At 41.8% G+C, this 27,069-nt stretch overlaps 1 protein-coding gene across 1 annotated transcript; it reads right to left on the bottom strand.

Annotated features, from left to right (window-relative positions):
* Positions 1-742: 742 nt before the first annotated feature.
* T265_06771 (hypothetical protein) lies at positions 743-23,604 on the bottom strand (the record flags this gene model as incomplete). Its single annotated transcript, XM_009172124.1, has 5 exons — positions 743-1,293; positions 9,596-9,677; positions 12,698-13,041; positions 15,375-15,551; positions 23,458-23,604. The coding sequence occupies 5 exons, from the start codon at positions 23,602-23,604 to the stop codon at positions 922-924; spliced, it is 1,122 nt and encodes a 373-aa protein (XP_009170388.1).
* Between the last annotated feature and the right edge of the window lie 3,465 nt (positions 23,605-27,069).

Consider the following 27,069-nt stretch of genomic DNA (forward strand, 5'->3'; position numbering starts at 1 on the left):
AGCAACTACCCACCCAATCGCGCGATGATGATTACTCGAAGGTTTACGAAGCGTTTGCAAGTCTGTTGCCAAAGTCGGGAAACAGCTCAACAGCCACCTGATCACTTACCAAAAGGCCTGATGAGATGCGGATTACTTGAGCCAGACCTGTGCTTTAACTTCCTTTAACTAATATTATATCGGCTGTTTTATTTTTACATCAGATCAAGACTGAAAAATAATATTCCAACACACAGGACGAGTAAATCGGATTATCCAAAACAGCTTTAGTAAATGGAGACGACAGTTCAAAAATTGTGGAAAGACGTTTGGGAGTGGACAGCTTTAACTCAGTCGCCTCGAACACGACCGGAGAGAGGCAAGTTGTTGTCCATCCTACCAACAATGAATAGCTAACGTGTCCCTCTGGAACATTGTTGGTTCGGCTTGTGTGATGTCTTATAAGGTGTTTTGCCGTAATCGTCAGTTTATAGTAAGTTAATATACCTTCAAAGGGTTTAAGTGAATCACCGGTTTATTCACGACGAAAACTCAGTTGACAAACAACACTTTTTGTGAAACTTTAGTTTTCCCGACCATCCTGGGAACCCGATTGTCTTCTGACGTTTCCTACTTACTTTATATTGAATGTCATTCATAGGCAGTAATTGATCAGAACCAAGCTTCACTTCTACGTTCGTCAGCCTTCAATGGATCGAGGAATCATTTGACAAAAAAGGCAGAAAGTTTCATTTTGAAAGCACTTTTTTGACCATCTAAATCACAGCCAATATAAGGGAACAATAGCAATGAAAATGATTCCAAATGAATCCACTGCGGTAAAGTGAGTATGCTTCAAGGACTACTCAATAGCTTCTTGACGGTCAGGTAAAGCACCACTGTCATTTCCAATATGCTTGACACAACAAAGCTGTTCAGTATTTACCATATGTTACCTCCGGGTTTAAAGTATGGATAGGGTAAACCTGGCTTTTGCTTTGTAGGGTGGAGGGTCGAAATTTCAGTGGCTTTTAGTCTGTCGGCCTCCTTTTGCAATATTTCCTCATAAGCTCTCTCCGCCTTGTATATTGAATCCTGGTTGTGTGGGAACTGATAACCGTCTACTATCCTTTCTGGTGGGTTACAACAATTTTGGGACGATTGATGCTGTTGTAAATTGGCTTTTGGGAACTGCTCATCTCTGATCTTTTCGACCTTTTCCAAAAGGGCTTCCCTCGACCTTAGTTCTTCTCGCTGTCTACGATGAACTTCTTCTAACCGAGCCATGGTGTTGTGTCGACAATTCTCCAAAAGCTGTGATTAAATAACAGATGAACGGCAGAAGATAGAAAAGCATCAGTGATCACCGGTGCATTCAAAAATTTCATTTGAAAAAAAAAACGATTAGATGTGTTAATGGAACACAAACGGTCATATGGTACACAACACTTGATGACTTCATTACTTACGCTGGGATGACAGAATGCATCAGCGCAAAATCATCGTGCGCTATCTATAGAGGAAAGTGTTCCTAGCTCGGGTAGCGTGGATGGTCGTTGGCTTGTTCGCTGGGCTGGGCAATTGGATTGCAAACGTTTCACCACCAATCGAGGTGATATCATCAGTGCGTTACTGGGAAGCGTAGTGCTGCGTAGCGCTCTCCAATAACGCACTGATGATGTCACCTCGATCGCTGATGAAACGTTTGCAATCCAATGGTCCAGCTCAGCGAACAAGCCAACGACCATAGTGGGCTATTTCAGACCGAAGCAAGTTGTGGAAGTTAAAATGTCGAAAGACGTTTGCTCATACTTCTCACAAGATACTTCCGTACCTGCCACCTACTCGAAAGAAGTGAGACTCCCACCTACGAGCATCTCTTACAAGCATTTCCAGGTCGCTGAGAATGAGTTCAAAAGAAACGTTCGTCGGAGTGAGAATGCAAGGCCTAACAAGCATACCATCAAGTTTTGAATGATGACATCAATCACGTTATGTGCGACTCAGCAAAAAAGTTTTATTCTGCCCTCATTTCATCCGTGCCCTTTATAGTATTGTTAATTACGCCTTCCTATAAGCCGCGAAGGAAGCATGTTCGGGCTTAAAAAACAAACATGTGTTAGCTTTTTCTAAGCATATTGATTGAAAGCATACCAATTTGGAATCCCTTTGTTCACTGAACCAACATGCAATGTTAGAGCACATTGTTTGTGTCGAAACAAAGTATATTACCTAACATTTGATCACACAATAACTTCAGCATTCGGTCAACCAGGCATCGTTTCGTTTTACTTTGTGAATACACAGAAATACCCAGGAAAGCCTTTCACCATCTTATGGTCCCGAGGGGAACGATTGTAAGACCAAATGAATTGCCAAATTTTGTCATTTTTATGGACACTTTTTGCCATCGGTGAACAATGCTTCCTGTACATCAAAGAAGCGTTTTACATGCCTTAACAGCAAGTTGTTACATAAAATTCAAGATGGGTCTAAAGCTTTTGCCTACATTTCCTGCTATGCTATTTGTATTTACGCAGTGTTTGCATTCTATGGTGTTCTGTTGTTAAACCGAGCCACGAGCAAATTTGAAACCGATTTTCCCTACAGGAATATTCAGTGTACACCCACTTCGCTTAAACCACACAAAATCAGTTCACCAGGTGACGGGTTTTCTGATGAAAATCTAGCATTTGTCTGAAAATGAACATGGTATACACTAAAATTCCTCCTTTTGGATCACGGAATTCTACAACGTATGTACAACGATATTCGTAATGTCCTTGTGGATGAGGAAATTGATAAAATACCCGGATGAATAACGTTCACTATGGGCGCTCGTGAAGCGGACAAATATGGAGAGTTCAGGCTGTCAACATTCAGTATGTGGGCACATACTGAGCATATTTTTCACTGAAATTCCGAACCCCCTCCTCAGTACTGTATTACTTTTCTCTAGGCTTAGGTAACCTGGAAGTATCTGGTTCCTCATGCTTCTTTTCGGAAGAAAGGGAGCTATGCTCCAAGGGGGGGGGCTACAACTGAACGTTTTTTCAGTTTTGTATTTCACTGAGGACTTGCGTCAAAGTACATTAGAGGTGATGGTTGTGTCGACTGACTTAGCCGTTAGTCTCGTAAGATTTACTTGGCTCTAATAACTTGCTTAGGTGATTTTCCTGAGACCTTCAGTTTTGAAAGCCCTCATGAAAAAATGAAGTCCGCGAAATTTTTCTCGAATCTGACCTTTCTATGCAGAGCGAGAAGGGCTTGAACGTAATGAAAGTTCTCTCCCATTGTTAGCGGACAAAATAAGGATCATATACATATCATATATACATAAAAGAATCAAAGAAACACGTAAACTTCACAGGATTTTAAAATTTATCTCTTTCCAAACGAGAAGTGAAAGTAAGAAAAAAGAAGTGACCAAAAAACTGTACCCAGAACACTGTTCGTTTAATTATGTCAACTGAACCTCATGATAGATTGCTGTAACGTTTGATGAACACTCAGTCAGTTGGAAAGCGTTTGAAAGCGACTGTGAATATATTGTCTGAAAAATTTTGGTGACCATCGTTATCATCACCCTCGTCAAAACCGTCACCTTTCAAAATCCCGTGTGACAGCAGTATAAGGTGCAGAAAATCTGATTTTAGGCAACAAGAAGCCGAAACACTGTTGGTTGGAACATCTCTATTGAGTCCCATGACTCAGTTAAAAAGAGACGGTTGTACGAGGGTTTAGATGCCTTTACAATCGGATGAGCTATCATAGAGATGCCTGAATAACAGGGAAACCCATCTCACCGGGGGGAATTTGGTTGGTGGTTGACAGCCTCCTGACTATAAATTGACAACAACTGAAAGACTTGCCCTTATTAGGTCATTGTTGACAGCTACCTAGTTAAGTGCTGCTTGAAACAAACCTCATTCCTGGGACATCAACCTTGTCAGACATTGGATTTTGTTCAGCCAAATGGCAATTGCAATAAACGTGAATGCATAATGGTCGCATTTTCTGAAATGTACCAACAGTAGTCGGGTTCACTTGAATTCTTTCAGTGCTGCGGCTCAAAGGCTATGAATGTAACAGTTAGTGGTGGAATAGTAAACCGTATGAACTTTTCAAGCAATTTGAAAAGGTTTGAAACCGATTGACAATTCATCGTTCCAGAAGAGTTTGGTAAACAATCGGTAGTTTTTAATTGGGCAACGTTTCGCTTCTGACACTACAGATTGTTTACCAAGTCCTTTTTAAACGTATGAATTTATCTACTAAGCAAATGGTGGGATGGTTGTTCGCCTCTGTATTTACATCTTTGTAGCAGACTGCCGAGCTGAGCTCTGGAAGGAACGGGGGTCTTTTGACTTTCTAATTTTAACTACACACAACTGAGACGTGTTTAGTAATTTTAACAATTTTTTTCCTCGAGAAAAACTATTCGTAAGTTTGCTGAAAACTCTTCGTCAACCCATGACCAGTTTTTCCCAGACAAGACTAATCAAGTAAGTAAAGTTCCCAAGTTTCCTTTAACCATACGTTCTACTTGAGACCAAATTGTACGAAATTAGCGTCATACATTTACTTGCACACCGATTCGATTTTAACGGGAGATATGACTGAATTCCAGCAGAATCTCTCGTTCGTAGCATTCTTAAGCTAGGATCCAGTTGTGTTATCCGGTGAAACTAAAATGGCGTGCAGATGAGTGCATTCCGCGTACGTCCACTGTTGTTTCCAGTTTGGGCTCAGGCAAGTCAAATATTTTGTTCGCTACATTACACTGAACTCTTTTTTACCCCAACAGTGATCAGACAGCCAATATGACCTTTTATTGGCCTGTCGCAAAAATACAATGATAAGTGGCTGAAGTTACATGGTGGCAGTGAAAATAGTCTGGAATCATGACGCCGAAGGACGAAGACACAAAATCGCTTACGCCATGTCAGGCGGCACTTCCGTTTTAATGTAGACAGGAAGTAGGAACAATGCGGAACGCAGATGTCACTTTACGTTCAGTGTCTTATGGGAGTATTCTGTGGCTTATGCTGTCTACGTAGTGCTACTCGCAGTCAGGACATATTCATCATAGTGAGAACAACTGCAGTGACATTAAAAAACCGCTTGAAATGAAAAGTCCAAGTACGCATAGAATGAAATAAAAAGCCGATTAGTGTACGGGCTATTATCGTTCCGTATTTTATTCTTCTCAGTGGTCTTTGATGTGGATCATACATACTGTGTTGTGATAAAATTATGTGATATTATGTCCAAATGTCCATTTTTATTCACAAGATCATAAGCAGCTTTCCTCTCATGTGTGTTTTTCAGGTTATTCTGCTTTGTGAACCTTAGGTTTTGCAACATGGCTAGCTCCCCACGATAGACAGATAGATGGAGAATGGAGAATGTCAACAATCGGAATATCACGTCCGAAATAATGCTTGATAAATGCAGTTTGAGGGCATAATTTTTTGAATGGATACCATCGAGTGAAAACACAATAAAGACTCCAGTACAACGATAAAAGTTTCCATCCTTACATGACCGATTGTGGCCACTTCCTACCGCTCAATTAGCCGAAAGCAGCACACGAACTGTCAGGCGTCATACACCTTTTGATTAGAAACTTTGAAAACTTGCCAAGAATGACCCTCTAATAGGTCACGCAAAATTCTGAGTCTGAGCAATGGTGGAAACTCGTTCTAAAAACACTGGATCTGTACGTTAGTGATGGAGGAAAATATGAGAAGTCAAACAATACTAACGTTGTCATACGTACCTGGATCCAGCTGATAGGTGCTTTTCTACACAATCACTACGTACTAAATATGGACAAATCCACGCCATTGTACACGCTCCAGGCTATATTCAAGTATGAGCTAGGTGCAGTCACCTCAGCCTCCGTGGATTTTGCACACCTTCCACCACTACCATTATGCTAGAAAGAAACCTCTTCCACATACTGATGGTAGGGTATTCGTAACTATCTAAAGCTTCCACGTCTACAAGTATAAAGATTCTCATATACGTACTCTTGTGTCTCTGATATGAAGAACCATTTCGGTCTTACCAACTGTTTGCGAAGTTCAAAGTAAACCACACTGAAATTGTTTTCGAGACAGTTTATTTGGTCTGGTGAGCATGGCAACAGTTGTTACAGTAAATCCATAGCCCTGGTGCTTTGTGCCGCTGTTTGGACAGAATGAGTATATTTCATTGCAGCTTGTAAAATGAACTGGAATAGAATGGTATCTGCACGACCTCACACTAAATACCGTGGGCAGCATAGTGCGGCGATGTCAACCATAACGGTGCGACGGTACTTTCCCCGTTGCTTCTGACTGAATGTGCGTTCTGCGACATCTAGCCCGACAACAAGCATGGTCACCAGAAACCGCTTACGCCACAGCAGTCAGGCCTCGAATGAGCAAGCTGTCGACACTGCATTGAACAACAGTGACTGCAACTAATCAGTGTTCTTTCATCTACAACAACTGGCGATGATTTTGGCCTGCTCGGGATACAGAAATTGAGTCATTTGGTGATCGCACACATGCAAGGCGAAAACCTAAGTACTTTTGAATTTCTCTCATTTTCCTTCTCTCATAAATCAGTGAAAAATTATTCATATTTAGACAAATTTTGGTCGACAAATTTGAATCTTGACGAATCTCAACCAACAATATCAAAATTAACCAAATATTTTGGAAGATCATGAGGTTTTCATAAAGGAAACTACTCACAGTTTGCTGAAAACTCTTCAACAGCTCACGACCGGTTTCGCCCTCCTTGGGGCTCATCAGGTAGTCGCAGTCCCCGAGTTTCCGTCAACCTTATGTTCTACCTGATGAGCTCCAAAAAGGGCGAAACAAGTCGTGGGCTGTCGAAGAATTTTCAGCAACCTTGTGAGTAGTTTCCTTCATGAAAATATACTGCAATTTCGCGAATATCGTGCCAACTGAAACATGAGGCGCCCTATGTGCAGCACATTCAGTTGTAGAATATCATAAACGAGAGATTCAGTTGGGTCTCTCGTGAAAACCAAATTGATTTGCAAATGAGTGTATTTCTCAAGATCATGAGAGTACGTAAAGTTGATAGTTTTATATATGAAGCATAGACATGAGGTGCTTTATAGTCAAAACTAACCGGTAGAAGACAGATAGCCAGAAGTCTCTAAAGCCCAGATAACTTTCGCATTCCGCAAGTAAAGTTAGCTCTCTGCACACCTCACAGCTCTCCGGAATGACTCCAACTATAGGAGCCAGTGAGCGCTGGATTAAGTATCGTGCACTGTGGGACTGAAGGACAGCGGCGTTGTATCCCAAGTGATATTTAGTTGCACTGCTGATATATGGTGCTCAGGTACTAAACTTGAGGTTATAGGTTTGAATAAACGTACGCTGCACAGGGATGATACGCAACCTAGTTACACAGTACCTTGTGGCTATTCAGCATAAATTAACTCATTTTCAAAATTGGATTTCAAGCTTCATGTACCATATTTTTTGGCGCGACCTCATGGTTGTAACGGATATAGACGCAACTTTGAATGCAGTTTGGAACACGTTAGAATCGGGAATTGGAGAGTATGATTAACCTCAGCTATCGGGTCCCAGATTTCCCAGTATTGAAATATGGTCCACGGTCAAATTCGCCCTCGGTGTCGTGTGGATCATGACCTTTCAGGTAATGACGTAGTACCTCAGCTCCACTGATAAAGTGGAGCAAAAACTCTTTTGTGTAGGCCGATGAACAAAAGTCTCTAGCACATGAAATAACCTAACCTGTTCATTATTTTGTGGGGCATGGATATTTGGTGCTGTTATGTTGTTTTTTTTACACTCGGATGTCAGTTTCCATCCGAAATGAGCCGTTTGGGCTGTGGTCATGTGCTGCGCATGTCAATCGACTGACTTCCTCAAAAGGCTCTTTTCGCACAACCACGTGAAGGGCGGAAGAGAGCCAGAGGAGGTCAAACAATGACTTGGCAGCGAAGCACAAAAGCCAGTACCAGCAAACTCAGCTGCGCTCGTCACTGCCGTCTTCCTGGATGGGGACCCCAAGACGGGCCATATCAATGGTTAGAGACACTGTCAGACATGGCCCAGTCGCGCCCTCAATGACGCACATGCATCCAAGCTATTTCCTTCAATGCATAGCTCCCTTCCCAATCCCCCAATTAACAGTCCACCTACAGTGCTGTATTTACGCACTAATCTATCAGCTCCCGCCTCCGATGCGCAGCTATCTACCCCACCTCCCCAAATCATCGGTGAACGAAACTGTGGCAGCTACAACCACTGTACGACAAGTACATGTTTCTTACAGCAGACAATCATGATGAATGATGTTTGAGCGCAAACTTCGCTAAAATATGTCACAAATCATGGTTTCATCGTTCACTTGAGAGCCTTACTATGGAGTCGATCAGGATGAGGCACATGGGTCGCACGCTTCCGCACAAACTTCGTTACCTTAACCTAAAGCATTTCTTTGTCCTGATCGTCCGTAAACAAACAAAAATCTGTGTCATAAACGCCATATTTTATGTGCTTCCACTTAATCTGGGTGCTCAGACCAGTTTTTCGGTCATTCGGTCCACGCATTGCACTCCTTTGCGCGCGCACACGCACCTGCGCATTGCGTACGGGTAGTCGCATAGATGCTGCCTTCTCTGTCAGTCCGTGGGTGTTAACAGACGGGAGCCCGATTCTCAAAACCCAGTGGAGGCAACGTACCATTGTTGTTTCACTAGTATTCAGTGTTCCTGAGGCGTCTTTGGAGTAAATTTTGGATGGAGTAAGCGCTTTCAAGCTGGTTCTTTTCGATCGACTTTCATAGGTAAACTCTGTCTGGCAATCAGTTTACGTAAGATATTGACAGTGAATCACAAAACAGCACAGTGGAAATCCACCATCCAAAGATTCACTCAAGCCTCAAAGTGATGGCCTCATTCAGTGCTCGACAGAATGGTCAACTTAAAAATTTCACAAAAGTTATGGCTCATTTGTTCTACCAAAGATAAATTCCGAGTTCTGGAAAGTATCTCTGATATATTTATCCACCGTGTACTATGCTCTTCACATCATTGTACATTCTCCAAGTAAAAGCTGACTTCGTTTGAACCACTGGTGAATTCGCAAGACTCTTGATTCAGTCAGTGATTGTGTTGTTCATGAATAAATTCCACTCATACCTCCTGAATGAAGGTTATATTCAACCAATTCTTTCATTATTTTTGTACAAGTGTCACTCATGTCCAGAGTGTGGTAATCGATTGAAAAATGCCGTGGGAAACGCTCACCGAAAATGTTGATTCTGCCCCACGATTCACAAACTCTGAAAGCTGGTGTTTCCTTTTTTAGTCCTAGTAGACCCAGAAGTCAGTCATCATTGAGGCCATGTTAGCATTGTTACCCAATTAATTACCAAAGTCTCGTCGAAATATATATGAAATCGATTGGTTGACACTACTTTAAGAAGTTCGGAACTCCAAGTCCACCCAATCCACTCAGTAAGGACTTGGTTTTTAAAACATCTTATTTTCGCATGTTTTCAATCACTGAGTGCGCGACAAAAGTGCAAACGAACTCTGAACAAGCCACTTTACCTGTAATAACAGCTTGTATCTGCTGCTTGCCTCTCGAATCCAACTGCTCTCTTTGTCGTTCCACAGAGCGGCCGCTTCGTGCCTGTTACACAGAGTATAAAATCAACAGTATATTTATGTGACTGCTGAACTTCGGTGAAAAATAACTACGTAATTATTGGCGAGCGAGTAAGGGCTTCCTCTTTGGTTGTTAGCAGAAACCAGGTCAGTCTGGTCAGAAAGACGAGAACTACCTCAATGTTGTATCCGGAGTCCCTGATCTTTCACAAATTACAAGATGGTAACGGTTTTTTGAGTGTACCTTCTCTCAGGTTTTAAAAAAATTCTAAAAAGGAAATAAATCTAAATTGGCTTATGCTGTTTTCCTGAATCAATCGTAACGGTGTCTTGATCGAAATACACTCAGGTGTGTTGGTGATAATCGTCCAGATGTAGAACCCTTTCGGTGCTTAGCTGCCATGCCACCCGAAAGAAGCACGAAGGCTGGGATACTGCCAGGTTGCCCAAGTCTAGACAGGGAAGTCGAGAGGCAGAGGTCGGGTTCGAATCACGGACCTTCCCGGTCAGTAATTCACGCTCTAACCACTTGGTGTTAACGGGAGACTCCACTGAATCTCCCGTAAATGCTACGCATCATGCCAATTTATTAGGGTAATTGAAGTGTCCAAAGTTCCTCTTGCAAGATCCGACTTGTATGCAGAACATTCTGCACAGATGATTTATAAGTTTCTACCTGGATTGAATCAACTTGTCAGTATATCTTATTATAATTCTGTTCTACAGGCATTTGTCACGACAGAACTATTGCCTGCTGACGGCCAGTATGCTCCTGTGAGAACAGTCTTACTACACCCTCTGCTGCGTAAGCCATTCGATTTAGTCACCCTCAGGCTCCACAAACCGCATGCACTGAATTTTTCGGCCGGATGGGTACGGCTTCAGCACAGTCAGCTATGGTGAAATTTTGGTGCCCTCATCATCATATTAGCTACACTTATGAGCGATCATCCTTTGAGTTAGGATAAGTCAGTTTCAGAAACTTCCCACATACTAGCTATCCACAAGCGACAGGCGGCTGTCATACCTACACAAACCACAACCCAGTGCTGCACCAACAACGGGGTCCGCAGACAATATGGAAACTGAAGGTCTAAACGATTAAAAAAATACTTCTGGATCCTGGATTTCTTCTGCCCATAAAGAGTGTTTTTTTAACAACCATAAATTGTGGCTCGAGGGAGCGCGAGTTAAAGTTTGGAGTTTCAAGAAGGAAAAACCCCAACGTTTTCATAGTGTGCTGTTTATGTGTATGGAAGTACTTCCGGCTCTATGCTTCGTGCTGGTTCGCTGGACCTAATTACTTGAATGTTCGATCTCTGGACGACCGAGGTTGACGGGTAGCACAGACAACGTACGCTACCCACGTTTTGGGACCTTAATGGGCACCGCCAAAGCGGCTAATCGATCGCAAGGTGAAGGATGACTGGTAAGTAGTTTTGTCCCATACGAGACAATTTCATAGAATAGTTCAAATCATATAGAATGTGACTTCTTGACCTGTCCCTGTTGGAGTCGAGAGGTGACAAAAACTAAAGCCTGGTTGACATGGAACACTGCAGTGGTCCACTTATGGAAGATGTGTTTCTTTGACTGGATTGGTGATCACACGTATTATTAGGGCTATTTTACAGAAGCGTCCCAAAACTTGGGAAACGATTCGGGTGAAACCTGAAATATTCGTTAAGTTTATTCAAATGTACTGAAAGAGGTGTCGTGGTGAGTAGTAGGTTGCCAGTGTGCGAAACCATCTATCTGAACATGAATACTGAGTAGTAAGAACACAACCTTTTTTGCCGAGCCTACCACACGGAATGTGTCACGAATAGCATTAACCAAACCTTCAGAAAGTGTCTCTGAGATCAAGAGTGGCAAGGGAGCAGTTCTTAGTGGATGAGGGGATAATTTATCCAGTTCAGGTGTCTGAATTAGGATCCCGGCTTACAGCGATGGTTCAAGTTCCAGTTCAAAAGTGGACACCTGAGAATCGTGAACTATCTCCGTCCGTTCAAGGATGGACACACATTCAATGCGGCAGACAATGCTTAGATTGTCTAGTAGGGGATTCCTGCTTATCCCAGAGCAAACCGCGATTCGGCCTGTACATTTATGGGGAGCTAGTTGCGGCTTCACGTTTTACACCACAATACCAGAATTTCATCCACCCTGTTTTCCAGTACTGACCAGAATACTAAACATCGCTGACTGCCACTATTTATGTGCATGTGTACGGCGTGATATTCAGCTATAAGGCAATGGGCTCGGTAACTAGTTGGTGTTCCATCAAATACGAATGGCTTTGAAAATATTTTGAGATCCCGTACGGTCAGTTCGGATTGCAAGAAAAGTCAGCCGAATTTTATGAAAAGAGCAAAAAAGACACCAGATTTCTCATAGGTTCGCCAGTATGTCTTATAAATAATAGCAGCAAGCTTCTCTGAATAGACAAGCATACCTTAAGCCATGCCTGCCACAGTTCCATGGGGTGATATAAAATGAACCTGAGATAGCTCAGTGGTTAAAAGGAGAAAGTAGTGACCCGGGGGTTCGTGATTCCAACTCCAGTTCGAACTTGGGCAACCTGAGCGTACCTCAACCCTCATGTCTCTTTTGATCGGCACGGCAACTGTGAACGGAAAGGATATCACAGCTGAACAAGTAGACTCATTTTCTCTTTATAAAGACAGGATCGGATACTGATTATGTTATGAGTAATCAGTGTGGTAATTTGGTGCGTTTTCCCGTAGTTTGTCCACAGAGCCTGGAGATGCGGATATCGGCCAATAAACGACCAGACACACCGTCTGGGATATCGGCGCTTCCAAATAGGAAATATCCACTCACAAATATAAATGGTTTCTGTGGTGCGCAACTGTTACATCTAAACATGGGTGATAAAAATAAAGAATCCGAATATTTGCTCCGTAAGGAGCGTCTTTGTTGGAGGATATCTTAGGAAGCACAGTAAGCGAGGATTCCCAGATGGACTACCAAATTTTGGAGTACAACGATATACACTAAAGAATACCCCTAGAAAACACCCACCCCAAAAGAATGTCTAACTCGAGAACAAACTTCTTTTCTTTCTCCAAATCCGCTTCAACGATTTTTCGCACGGCTTCGACACCCTCCGAATTCGCCTTATCCTCCGAATTCTCTCCTTGCGTGCACTGACTGACGAATCTCTCCAACCATTCCAACTGTGACTTTAGCTCACTTTGAATAGCAGTTGACCGACGTCTAAGGGTTGCGTTGTGCTGACGTAACGGAGCACGCCTGCTGAATCCCTGCTTATATTTATCTTCAAGAGCGCGAAGTTGCAGCTCAAGTTTGTCTAACCTCGCCAGAATTCGTGTTAATTGGTTCTCCTCCTCAACCAGATGGTCAGCCTATCAAGGAGCAAAAAACAATAAATCAGCTCATTAATTATTCGTGAAGAAGTGATACGGAATAGCGGTAGTGTTTTGTATGGTCTACAGTACTTTACCAGCACTTAACGATGTGGCGCTATTTCATCGCACGCAAATAACGTCATCTTTCCTCTAATACCTACCACAAGTGCCAGTTTATAACTCGCAGGCTTCTAAATGGACTCACCGATCGGTACATCTAAGGAGTTTTCTTGGTAAGCTGAGACTGTCCCAAATTTAGTTGAAATGATTCTAGACAATAATATCAAACTTTTGCTTTCGACTTGATGGCAAAACATTCTAAAGGATGTCCAGATACATTATTATACCAATGGATTAGGTTCAAGTGGCCTGAGATAATAAGCCGCTCAGCTTGGGCGGCTTCGTGTCGTCACGAAGAATGACGGAGGTGTATCATCAGAATAGAAGAAGAATAACCTCAGTCTAACAGCAATGAAACGGGGTAAAACTGGCTGATGAGCAAGACCAAAAGTTGATAAACTTGGAATTCATGCCTATTATTTTCACTCAGAGCCTTTGGTTTTCAACAGGTTGACGCGAGATCCCACAAGATCTCATCATCAAGAACTGGGGTCCGTTACGGTACTTGATGATTTACGATCATCCAGCTTTCAGTCCCGGGTTTAAACTTTAACATAAGAACTGAAGGGTATCAGTCAAAATATTTTTCAAGCACAAAGATGTGTGGCAAAGTTATTTCTTATCAAAATCTCTTCCCTATTGGCATTGCCGAGCAAGTGTCTTCGGATTTTGTCGCTTTCATTTCCCACTTTATGTTTTATGCTTGCACCTTTAGGTATCATTTCCCCGCGAAATTCCAGATCTGTTCTGTGATAGTACCTAATGACTACACATCATTCCATTTCATCGACCAAGACGGAATTTGTGATAGAAATCTGTGGATGATCTTATAAATTTATCGCAGAGTTTGATACTGCGACTGTCATAAAACAGACCAAAGTTCATAAAGGAAACTACTCACAAGGTTGCTGTCGAAGAGTTTTCAGCAACCTTGGCTATTTTAAGCTATTCGCTTAAAATGGTTTTATCTACAAGTCTGTTGCACGAGGTAATACTGGAGAATATGTTTTGAAAACTGTCAACATTGATGGTTCATGGTACGAAAGTTGATTACCTGCGTTCTGTGGCAGCAAAAAAACAACTATAAATTGCGTTTTACCCAAAGATTTTCTTTATCCGGTTTCCAGTTTTAGTGTACGGTACTGTTATAACTGCGCATCAGAAAGTGTTCCCATGAGACTGACATAAGCGAATCTGTCAGCGTTATAGAGTACAGAAGACACTCCTTTTAAACAAATGAGTAGACTATCGCGAGGTTTATTTTCGGGGGTGATCGGTGAATCATATAATAGACACCAAATGCTCCTGAATGGAAAGTAGAATTATGCCACTGTGTCACTCTCGTGAAGTCATTCATTTGACTGAGTCTATTGAAAAAATAATACAGTCTTGTTGTAGATACTGCATTTACCTACAGACTGGGTTTCGAATAATACAACTTTCTTTTTCATAACGGAGTAAATCATAACGAAATCTTATTGGATATTGATAAACGTACGGCGATTCAGTCACGGTGTAGCGGGTGGGTGGACGTAAGTTATTAACATGAAGACTGCATATCTTGTAAGTTAATCGCGAAGTTTTATTGAGATACGATTTGGATGCATCTAGGGCTCTGAGTATAACTAGAAGAAATGGTGAAGGAAAGATAAAGACTAGTAATACGATGAAATTTCAGATGGGTGGCTTGTCAACCATAACATAGTAGTTCCACTTGCCATTGAATATAACCCGAACTTGGAGCGATCTGACAGCATCCTAAGAATACTGATATCGTGTTGTCTATTTAAGTGAAACTAAGCCGCAGTAAAATCACGATTTATAATTGGTCCCTCTGATGGAAATTGCTAAGAAAAACTTATAAAAGTCCTCCCTTGGAAGAGAGACTTCTGTGTTTATTGAAAGTTGTCACTGCACACTGCTTTTAGTAAGCCTACACCGCTCCTTAGTTAACTCAGCGGGTCAAAACGCGATATACTTAAAAACTCTTGGTTGAACATGGAGGAGTTCGGATACGCGGTTCCAAGAACAAGAAAATTCTGTCACATCAAAAATGGCATGGGGACTTTTAAACCGTTGGCTGATATCCTGGACAATTTGACCATGGTAACACAGTTTGGAAGGTAACAGAATGATCTATAAATTTAGACGTAAAGCAAGATTTTGAACCCGGAAAATGATAATTATGGAAAAATTTAATACTAACAAACCTCGTTCTCTCTTTGGTTTAGTTCTTCCAACTGATCCTGCAGGAATTTCAGCCTTTTCTGCTGTTGCTCCAGTTTTTCAGCCTCCTTTGCCATGGCAATTTGCTCTTCACTTTCCACCTCTTCCACTGGTTCCTCACATTTGGCCATATTTTGCTCTTCACTAGTTGCTTGCGTCTTCTGAAATGCGATGGAAGGTATGGAATCATACTACGAAGTGAAATTCGGTTTCACAATAAGCGGAAGTACTGTATGCACCGAGAGAAAATAGCTGGAATGGCATCAGTTGTCTTGTTTGTCTGTTTGTTTTTACTTTTGTTTTTGTTTTTTGGTTACAGCTTCTTCATCGGATGCTTCTAGTGAAGTGGCAAATACATCTCAGAAATGGCCATTTACAATCAGCTGAAGAACGTGATGCAAAGGGACACAAAGGTTATTTTAAACCACCTGTTTATACATTATCCTGATACAAAAATCAATACAAATACCATCTCTGTTTCACATAGATTTCTGATGAAACACAATTACGGGACAACTAATTGCTTGAAATAGCGACTTTTGGAATGGATACATCCTAACGAGCAATGATTTACTAAGTTTTGCGATGACTAAAAACCTAGCATCATCACCATTATCATCATGATCATCATCAGCAGCAGCTTTAAAGATCGCGTATTCGTTGGCACTGGTAAAAGTCGCTACAGTTTCGTCAACCGATAATCTGGAGAGGTAGGGTTAGACAGCTGCGCATCGGATGTTTGATAAACAGCAGTGAATTTCCGATGGTATTAGTTATACTAAAAGTGACTTAAAAAGTCAACATCCAATAATCCCTTGAAACTGACCACTCCAAAACGAAATAAGTCCTAGATGGCGTTACCCGGTGACCAGCCAGAAATTGGTGTGAAAATTCTGTCAAAGAGAGGTCACCAACAGGAACGCCTTCCTCCAAACAATCTCTGTTTATGGAGAACGCTTTAGACGTGGAACGGGATTTTCACTGCGCATATGTGGAAAAGTGCAGAGAAGGAATGACCGCCACAGAGTAGGTAAATCAGTCTTATCCGACTGGTTCTTTCTTGATGTGGTAGTATGAATGTAGTATCTAATACGAGTAAGCAATTCACCAATTCGAATTCCTTCACTGGTGTGATGGTGTAAGCAAAGCAACCTTCTTAGTGGATAACGAAAGCAGTGTTCTGGGATACAGTATTTATCTAACAGGTGGAGTGAGATGACTCCACCGAAGGCCATTTATTCTCAAAAATTGATGACTGATAAACAATTTCTATCTATCTAGGATGGTGTATCGGTTACTTTGTGTTTGAACACTAAAGTTCTCGAAATTTAACTGTGTCAGCTTTGTACACTGTATCGCAACCTGACTAAATTCCCTTAAGAAGGAATCTCAAGATTCCAAGGAAAGATTTGCAGCTACAAGTTTATAAACCTTGTTTGACATTGTGGTAGAAACGTGTGACTTTCTTCTAGTTCATTTCAGATGAATGCATTTCAGTATCGTTTTTGCACTATGACGGATATTCCGAGCCAAATAATGTCAAAAGAAGTAAATGGCCTTTTCAAGTTGGTGGGTGGAGGGCACAAGGCTGAAGGAGCTAACAATCCCTAACAAAAAACCGCCGTTGTCTTATTGTGTGATTTACCAGGAAGATTTCCGTGTTGGTTTGTTTTTAGCTGGTTTACGGTTTGCCTGTTGGACTCTGCGTAAGGTTATTATTGGGTATACCGCCACCATAATTAAGCTGGTAGTTAAACTTTGCCATCGGCTAGTGAGTCGCCCGATGGAGTATTCTGCTATTACATTTAGTTATCGTCTAATCTTGCACACTTGGTTAATGAGACAGTCATAGATAGAGTTTTGCTCACTGTAAGTTTTCATATCAGGGTCTTATGTCTTCTCTGTCAAAACATAGAAGGAAGAGCAGCCTTCCTGTTATAGCAGTTTTCTTATATTGGTTATCTTTCCCCTTGAGTTTAGCTGTCAGTGACTAAGTACCACTAAATTCTACATGTCGTCAAAAGGGAGTTAGCCGTTGAATTCGGTAGAATTCTACTTAGAAGCAAGGCATTATTTTTATACGAAACGAACGGCAAAACATTGTACAAAAGAGACCTTACACATTTTCCTGACTAACCAAGTGAGCTTGTAAATTGTGATGGTATCGATTTGACTGAATGGAACACACACCCTTCGTAATAACTATACTTAATTCATTGAACAGGCCACAATCTGACAGCCTGATGCGCGTCGCTGTTTACTCAATCTGGATCTAATGTAAAGTGTCGATAAAAGCGAACCAGATTCGATGTAGATCACTAATAAACCGGGAAGTATGATTCTCGCATGTGAACTCCAAAGGGATTTCGATAGATAAAAAAATCGAGCTCACATGTATGATAAATTACAAAATCAATAAAATCCATGAGAACACATCCCAGGAATGGTGGATTTTTCAGTACGCTTCACATAACTAATGTGCATATTAGCGCTGATCCAAAGTGAACCACCAATTTGAAATTCTCCTATTTATACTACGCTCCACGAGCGCTCAGTCTTATTTCATTCAGCAATTGTATCTTAAGCCTTTATACTGTTTCACATTGACAAAATGGGTTAAGCTGGAAACCGGCCAGCAAATGCACTCTAAAAGTTGGGGCTTTATTCTATTCCATTTCTGTCTGAACGTTTCTAAAAAGTTTGTTCAATCTTAAGGCCCGGAAGCACACACGAGATGTAAAGAAATAGTCTTCCTTCAACACTCACTTTCTCCTGGTTGCCATATTTCGTAAAAGTAGCAGCCACGCACTGTCGTAGTAACAAAATTTGGTGTGCATTTTGGAGCGACAAAATCTTATGGAGCTCAGCTCAACTAAATCATGTAGCGAAAAGATAATCTCTTTTTATAATGTCAATACATAAGCCACCGTGCAAGTCAGCTTAATTTTAGCCAAGGTAGACATGTGAATACGACACACACAAAATCTAACTAGTAAACTGAACGTTTTGATTTTCATTATTTACTAAGAATGGTTACTGGGGAGTAAGGCAGCACAAGCCACGTGAAATAATAAACTATTCAGCATCGTGTTCCCAGCTTTGCTATTATTTAGCATAATAACATTCAGTTGCATGAAATGACATAATTGACATGCCTCTGAGGATTCCACACACCCATACCCTCAAAATTTTGTGTGATTTATAGTGCCATAGTTCTATCTTCTTTGTGTGAGTGTTGAGTTCGCATGGTTTTGTACCCTTGTGTTGTCTGCTGTTTTCTTTTCCTTCTTGCTAATGCGTTTTTTAGAAAAAATCTGTAAAATTTTGTGGAAGGTATCTGTACTTAAGTTATAATCATCAAGCACAAATTCTCTGGTAGTTACAGATCACAAAAATGATTGTTGCGTGGTTCCTTCTTCCAAATGTTACACCCGAGGAGACCCTCACTCCTAGGATTTGTTTTGCTAAAACTTCATCACAAATATTGGTTCTGAACAGAAGCTACTGAACGAGTTACACAGCGCGTTCATTTCTCAGAGTGAGTAAAGGCACAATAATTTATCAAGCAAAGCGAATAGTTCATACAAGTTTCCATGAGAAATGTTCTAGCCGGTGTTTGTTTCCTTCCTCAGTGTTATCTGAATACAAAAAGATTGCCTAGCCATACTCAACAATAACGCTGACAAACTCCGCCGTTTACCGAGTAAGTTTTTTCCACCTCTTTGTAATGGATAAAACAAGATAGTGCACTATGAGATCGATCAATGCCATAAATATATTTTCGGTATTCACGTCAACGACTGGTTAGTCTCTATCAGGTTCCTGAACCTGTATATCACAACGATGATTCTTTTACCGTCTATGCCGAATCCAACAGCAAGCCCTAGGCCTTTTTTCACTTTTCTCGGCAAGACTAGCACGCAACTGCTGAACTGCGCTCATATTCACCACTGAGACCCACAGCCAGCGGCTATCGGCCACCACCGTGGCTGACCTTTACGACCGACTCTTGGCTAACGGCTTAAACCCCGGAGTCTGGTAAACTTTTCTCATTCTCAACACAACTGATATTGCCTAGGCATCAGTGAGCGATGCTCCTGGTAAAAGTGCATTATTTACGCTGTCCACGCCCGACATTGGTTTTAAAGATAGTTTAAAATTATTTCAACGTTCACGTTTGCATTCTAGATGTCGAATCCCAGCGTCCTTTGACTTTTATCAACGTATGCTAACAACAGACATTTTATCACAACGGGGTTAAACGTCAACACGGTTTGGTAGATAATAGAATCAGACCTGTCTTTCAACTCCCACTTTTCCATTTTCCCTATTACAAATAAAAAAATTGACCTAGTTGGCTAATATCCGTATACACTTTCGGAGATACTTTGACTGAATCTCGTCAAAAGTTCTATCTATGTATTATTACTCAAGTGAGATTTCTCTTTTCAAATACCAACTGTTTACATTAAGATAAGAAGATATTTAAACAGACGCATTGCCTTGCATGCTAATCTTTAAGACTTATGAAGAGACTTCTTTGTATCCCAAAAGAAGTCGACACAGCCGGCTGTTTGAAAGGCTCATCCGGATCTACAAGTGCACTATGTTCAGAAGTTCTTTATATAATTAGAGTACTACGCTCTCTTCTTCTAACAACCTATTGTTTCTAAAAAGAAAACAAAAGGCATGGATAACGCTGCCCTGTCGTTAGACGGAACAATTGCAAACTAACTGTCAATCTAAGCAAACATATCAGATACTACCCAATCAAAATACAGTTAACATAACCGAGCTATCAATATTTAGACGCATCGCAAACGTTTTTGTCTCATGCAGAGCCCGCTATGAATTTCGCTCAAGCCACAGTACTTTTTATTTGTGGGGCTTCACTGCCGCAGAATGCCATTTGGTTCGACCCCATACTATCTTCAAGTTTCGGATTTGTGTTGCATTGAGCGTTTTCGGAACCCAAAAGTGCCATTACTGAATAAAGGCCTTCTCAGGTAAGAACCAATCTGTTTTAAACGGCTGTAAAATGGTGTCTCAAAGAATTGAGTTTATTCGATTTTACATCTAAGCATTGAAAAGCTACTTATGGTTATGAATGGAAACCCTCTAAGCTTCAGAGAAAACGTTTTCAGTCACATGTTAACAGACCTCTCCTGATGATTAACAGTGAGGATAATCATTGGAGGCAGTTTAGAGGCAAGTTCCACGAAACTACTGAGTGATAGCTTTTAGTCTCTTCAACTAAATTGCGACTTCTACTGTCAAAATTCATTTGCAATGTGGCATCTGGTTTCGATAACTGTCCTCGGTGTGCCCTTTTCTGTCTGGCTGCTTTTTAAGTGCTCGTTTTTATTTCTCCATTCAGGGCCATCTTCCTGGTAACAAGGGAGTTTTGATCCTTGCTAACTGCCCAGGCAATCCTAGACTCCACGTGCGCTTATGCAGCAATTAGTTTGTGCTGTGATGTTTTCACCTAGGTTTGGAATGGTGGTTACACTATTCCTCTAACGGTACTGAAGATAACTTGTTGCGATGCCAAGGGTGTGTTCGACAGTTTTGTGTCTGACTTTGTGTGCTTTCAGTATATAAAATAGGTAATACGCCTGCTGTTTTTGTACTCCAAAGACTAGTACAATTAATTTGTTTGTATTGTCAGCCTTCTAAATCGGAGGCACGCCAACCCCCAGTCGCCGGAAGTGGCAAGCGTTCTCCAGTCCCAGTCAAGCTTAGGAATGGGATGTTTTTTGCAAATGAAGTTCAAGTTTTAGGAGAATGAGAGCTAAACACGGTTGTTTCGTGTTAAATCTACCGACTTACTGACGGCCTCACATTCGGTAAGTAAGAATTAGGATTACCAAACTTTTTCTTGTCAATCTGTTGACCATTTTTGAAAGCGGTTTCGCTGGTAGTACACAGAGGTAGCAGATTACTGGATTATGCATTTCTCGTCTTTCTTTTACTAATTTGGGGGATAACTGAGGCAAAAATTTCTCTTTAGAAGCCACAACACTCGGCGAGACATCCGACTCGTCCCTTATAATTTTATTTAACACTATTTCTCCAGGTATTTTGAAGGTTTTGACAAATGTTAAGAGTACAGGAAAGTTCATTCAGAACCTCCTTTTGTACTTAACCACCCATGAGTACAACGTGACGTCAAGGTCTTGTACTATCGCAGCAATATGACCCATTGGGTGCGTTTGTCGTCCGAAAAATCAGCATGACCCGATGTATGTGTCGTTCCACTTTCGTGGTCTCAGCATTGGTCTACGCCTATTTATGTCGGTCATAGTCCTCAGTTCTACCACTGCATTTGTACACATGGTAGGTTTTATTTCTGGAATACAGTTCGCGTTTAAGCCGGAAATCCACCCAAAGTGCGCCAGTTAATACATAATTCTCCTTGCTCTTGTACTCACATAAGCAATTCACGTTAACTTCTATCAATTTTCAGGCCTCGCAATCCTCGTCTAATGATATATTGCAACCAATGAATGTTTTGTCCACTTAAGTCTCATAAAATCCATTTTTTATCCAATCAATGTACAGGTTTTTACCTTTCACTAATGTACACCGTTACGTATTTCCGCACAAAGGGGTGAGCGAAATCGTTCCCAGTGGGTTATTTAGGCGAACCATCGGCTCACTGCTAGTCATCAGCTCTAATTTTTTTACCAGTGTTGTAGAGTACGATCTCCGCTTGCGACAGATTTTGATCATCCCAGGATGCCTTTTGACTGGCATGTAGTCATGGGAATCACCTAGGAGCAAACGGGACCTTAATTTAGCCCCTAAAAATACCTCAGCCAACTCTCTTAAAAAAATTGTTAGACGCTTCCACAAGACTGGAAAGAGAATGGGTGTCTCCGCTGTCTCGAAGACTCTTCTGGTAATTGCTTTCATTTTTCTCTTGTGCCTCTGGAACTTTAAGTTGTGGTTTTAAGTTCCTTCTACTTTTTGCTTTCCTTTCTCAGCCTCAACTTTACTGCACTATACCGAGTACTGCCTCACAACAGGTTTCTAATAAAACCATATTCAAACAACTCTGATCCGCAAATGCTAAGTCATCATGTATCCGGTATCATACTCTTAGCGGTTCAAAGGCCTCCGAGAACTTACAAGTCATTTTATTCCACTACCGCAGAAAGCACGCTTGCATCGAAGATTATTTTAGTGAAAAACATCTGGACACACTTGGTCATGGGCAAAAGTGTCTTGCAGTGGACACCTGTGAACAATAAATAACTATACAATAGGCATCCGACAAACTGGTTTCAAAAAGCAGCTAACTGAGCCATCATCATCATCATCATCAGGGGCAGGGCCCCCAAACAAAACCCCACACCCTCTCACTGTCTTGTCGATAAAATGTTTGAGTCAAAGGCTCAAGGTGCGGTACCTCAACTGACCCCCTTATTCGGCCTGGGCAACCGGAAGTATCAATTGCCCTTGCAGCTCTTCGCTCACCGACCTCTCCCCTCATTCTCTCCCAACCCATCTTACAGTATAGTGCAGTCAACCCATCTGCAAACCCCCTAGCCACTATTCCGTGCCTAAACCTTCGCCCAGAAAAGTAAACCAAAATAATCACCTACTAACTTCAGAAGATCTGACCCACGTTGCAGCCTTTAGTGTCCGTACCCTATGTCAAATCGGACAACGGACATCCCTTGCCGAACCCTTGCCTTCCCTCTATCGATGTATGTTGTGTCTTCGGAACACGCATACAAGATCCCACGTTGGTCGTGCTCCTCAGGTCGCTTAGGACTAGCCCAGATGTTTCACATTTCACCATTCGGGTATGTGGTGATCCTGGGGGCGAGAAGGTCAAGTGGTTAGAGCGCGGATGGACCGTGTTTCGAACCCAACCTCTGCCTGTCGACTCTGTATAGGTTTGGGCAACCTGACAATATCCCAACCCTCGTGCAACCTTCGTGTGGCATGGCAGTCAGACACCGCAAGGCTGCCGCAGCTGATCTGGCGGTTCTGGCGCGAAGACTCGTGGTGTCTACCGTATGGGAGTTGCGCTTAGCCGCAAGGCCGAAGCTGTCTTACTGCGGTCAGTTCATCCAAGAATACTTGCGCCTTCTCCTCCTCTTCGAACATGAGAACAATGTCGTCTGTATATTCCAGGTCGACAAGGTTTTCTTCACTGGCTATTTGAACACCAGGGTTTTGGAGACCCTCCAGCTTTCGTCTCATTATCTCATCAATCACAAAGTTAAAAAGGAATGGAGAGAGTGGGCATCCCTGACGGACACCGCTTTGTGTACGGAAGCTTTTGGAGAGCTCTCCGTACACTCTCACAGAAATTGAGTAAAGGCCTACCATTTTTCTGATTGAAAACAACATATCAACATGAGCTGCATAAGTTAATGTCGAAAGTCAATTCAGCAATCGGAAGAGCGTCCAGGATGGGTCACTGGACTCTTCAAAAAGCGAGTGTCAAGATAAAAGCTTAGAATGCATACAGATGTGCTCCAAAATCATGCCATACAGAGAGAAGAGGGATGGAGGACCTGTGAAGCCAAACTGATTGGCCGGAGAAGATGCCAAAACAACATGATATGCCCATGTATTTTTCAGTGGCTTCCACTATTTGATGAACTTCCAACTGTCTGGAGGACCAAGAGCAAACGATCAGTAGAGCACCCTCCTCACTAGGGCGTTTGCCAAGTTCTCCCCCTCCCCCAAAGACAAAAGGAAGCAATGACGGAAAAATTGAACAAAGTAAACACTTGAACGTCCGGAGCACGGGAGACTGTGCATCGAGTGCAGCTTACTGCATCCGAAATGTGCCATCGTTTGTAAGTTAAAAAGTTTCTTATTCGATTTGGAGTACTCTAAGTTTCCTAACCGTTAGCGGAAGTAACAGTTTAAGACACCCACTTTCAATATCAGTTTCGGACAGTTGAAATAATTATTCAACAGAGGTAATATTAGTTATCTTTTCGGGGTCACTTTCAACGTATTTCAAACGGTCACACTGGTTATTTTGCAACTTCATTTCAGTTTGTAAGGCAACTTATGAACTGGAACGCATGCATATCAATGCCTAGAAATGGTAGAAATTTTATCGAATTTCGCGTATTTAATTAAGGTCATCATAACATGATTGGCCTATTGAATGGAAAAAACCGCATGTGCCTTATGTGAGTTTCCAACGCCTTTTCCATAAACCAATGTGAAATAACTTTGAGTTGCATCAGGAAAGAATCACAGAATAGCAAAAATCGAAGCGCTTACGTGGTTGTTTATCTCCCCCACAGACGGGTGAAGATTGCAACCATGTTTACTGGCTGGTAAATTTTCCGGGAACCCATCGCCAGCTCCCACGGCGGTGATATTGTTTAAATTATTTGACATCGAATTACGAGCGAACTAAGGGAATCTCACTGTCAGTATGCACAGAAGGAGTACCTCGAATTCATTTAATCCGAAGCACTTTCTTGGATCCTTGGGAACTCTGAGATCACTCGAGCCTTTGCTCATTTCTGCAGTCAGTGATGCCTATAGGTATCAATCGCAGACGACTCGAAATTTACCATTTGTTGCTTTGTTTCTTTGTCAAACAATGATCGCAGCCTTCGACGACGGTTATCAATAAATTTTTCAGCTTCTGTGTCAACGTTCTGGACTTCGAAAGCCTCCATGCTTTAGGCACTTTACACAAAACATCAAGGTGACCAACCTGGACGCTTGCGCCTGGTCAGATGTCCAAATTTTTTCTCTTTCTGCACGCATAGCTGAGTTATTAAGGTATTCTGTGTGAGACTGCCATTGTTTTATGTTTGAAAACTCTCTTTCTTTCTTTCTTGCCATGAGTGTCTCGAAGACATCTTTTCTAGACGCGCCAATAGATCGTGGAACACAGAAGGACATGGGTGTAGTCAGTGTAAATAAATTTTGAAATCTTGCGACATTACAAGGATTCCTATTGCTCAGTTCAAATTCAGTACAAAGTTTGACAGTCAATGAAGTTGATCCAGTTGATATAAAGACTCCATGGATTTTAAATGCAATTTTATTCATGCAACTAATAATTGTTGAGGAAAGCATGATAATGTGGCTAGCTAGAAAAGCACTAATTATTCATGCTGTGGTCAATGGGGATAAGGCATACAGATGGGGAGAATCACATACATGAAAGGAATGCGGTTGATCGCTCACGCAATACGATGGGAAAATAGCATTCCAGAAGCTTTTTCGAAAAGCAAACCATTTTAGGTGACAGAAACCTGTGCGTGGGCATGTAGTAAACCCTTGCAAGCCACGTTGAATGCTTTACGAATCTGTTCTGAAGCTGGGTTAGGTTGTGGCGTTTTGTACCTTTATTTTACTTCCATTATAACACTACGTATTTCATCAATTGCATAATCGTTTTTCGTTTGAATACGAAAAACTACAAAAACGCGCACTTGTACAATTTCACAGAATACAAGCGTGGTCACGTGCTTCGACTCCCTCTTCTGATATCGCTCGCGCTTGCAGCGGTCATTCGCGTACCAAAACATTTCAGACAGCTTCGGAATCTATTCTACGTGGGAACTGTTCAGAAGAAGACCTCTGTACCAACATGATTGGATTATTGTTTATTCGTTGACCTGGGCCAACGACGAACTATTTTAAAGAGAACAATTTTTAGTGAGTCTGTTCCGTCTGGTCTCTTTATTTTTGTATACCCAACCTAGCGTAATCATTTTTATTTCTTTGCCACACACTCCTGGTAAACTAACTTATTGGATAGCCAGACCACTACACGGTAGAGATGATGTGTGTAGATGATGAGTTACTCATTTAAGGATAGGTTGGGTCAAACTAGCTTACTGGGCGGGCTAAATTGTTGCTCCTAGCCTTTCGCTGGACATTCCTTAGAATAATCTCATCTCGCTTCATTCAGAGAAGTCCGGAGTAACTTTGAACGCCGTCACCTCATTGACACATGGTGTCAGGTTAGCATTGTTAACCTAGTTATCTCATCGCTCTTAGAAGTTCGTTTCGCCGTTTCAGGAATTTTCTCGTTCTACCTTTCCACCATTGTAGCAGGCACCGAGCTCCGAAGGTCAGTGATAGTGTGTGATGTTAGGACATTCGCTTGAACATTCTCGGAGCACAAACTGACCTCCTCTCTCTTCACCGTCGCAATTTATCCAAAAGTAGTTGAGTGTTCCGTTAATTGTATGGCCACTAATGCTGTGATTCATTGTGACCCGGTCGTTTCTGCCTTTGAGGTAGCCTTGAAGAGATAAGTTAGGCACCTCTGGCCGGCCCAGTATTCCAACTACCAGCCCTCCCAACAAGCGTGGCATCATTCTGGAGGAATGGTTTGACTCGACTCATTTCTTCCCTGATGCAAATATAATCCAGGGCACCCAGTATTTTATATGCGGAGGTATTTGCGTGGTATAGGGCGTTCTCAACGATTCTAATATTGCTTTAACCAGAGGTTCACGAGCGGCTTCAAATAGTTCTGGGATGCATGAGCGGGCCCGGTTTGCGTGGTCTAGTAAGATGAACACTGTTATTCTCCAAAATCCGAGATTATTTCCCGCACTGAAACCCTTCAAGTATGGCCAACATGAGTAAAATGGGCTCACTCCTTCGCTGACGATATGCAAGTTTGTGCGTCCGGATTTGTTTAGAGTTGCCAACCTGCAGGCCATTTTG

The sequence above is a fragment of the Opisthorchis viverrini genome (assembly GCF_000715545.1).
Source record: "Opisthorchis viverrini unplaced genomic scaffold opera_v5_145, whole genome shotgun sequence".
Classification (NCBI taxonomy): domain Eukaryota; kingdom Metazoa; phylum Platyhelminthes; class Trematoda; order Opisthorchiida; family Opisthorchiidae; genus Opisthorchis; species Opisthorchis viverrini.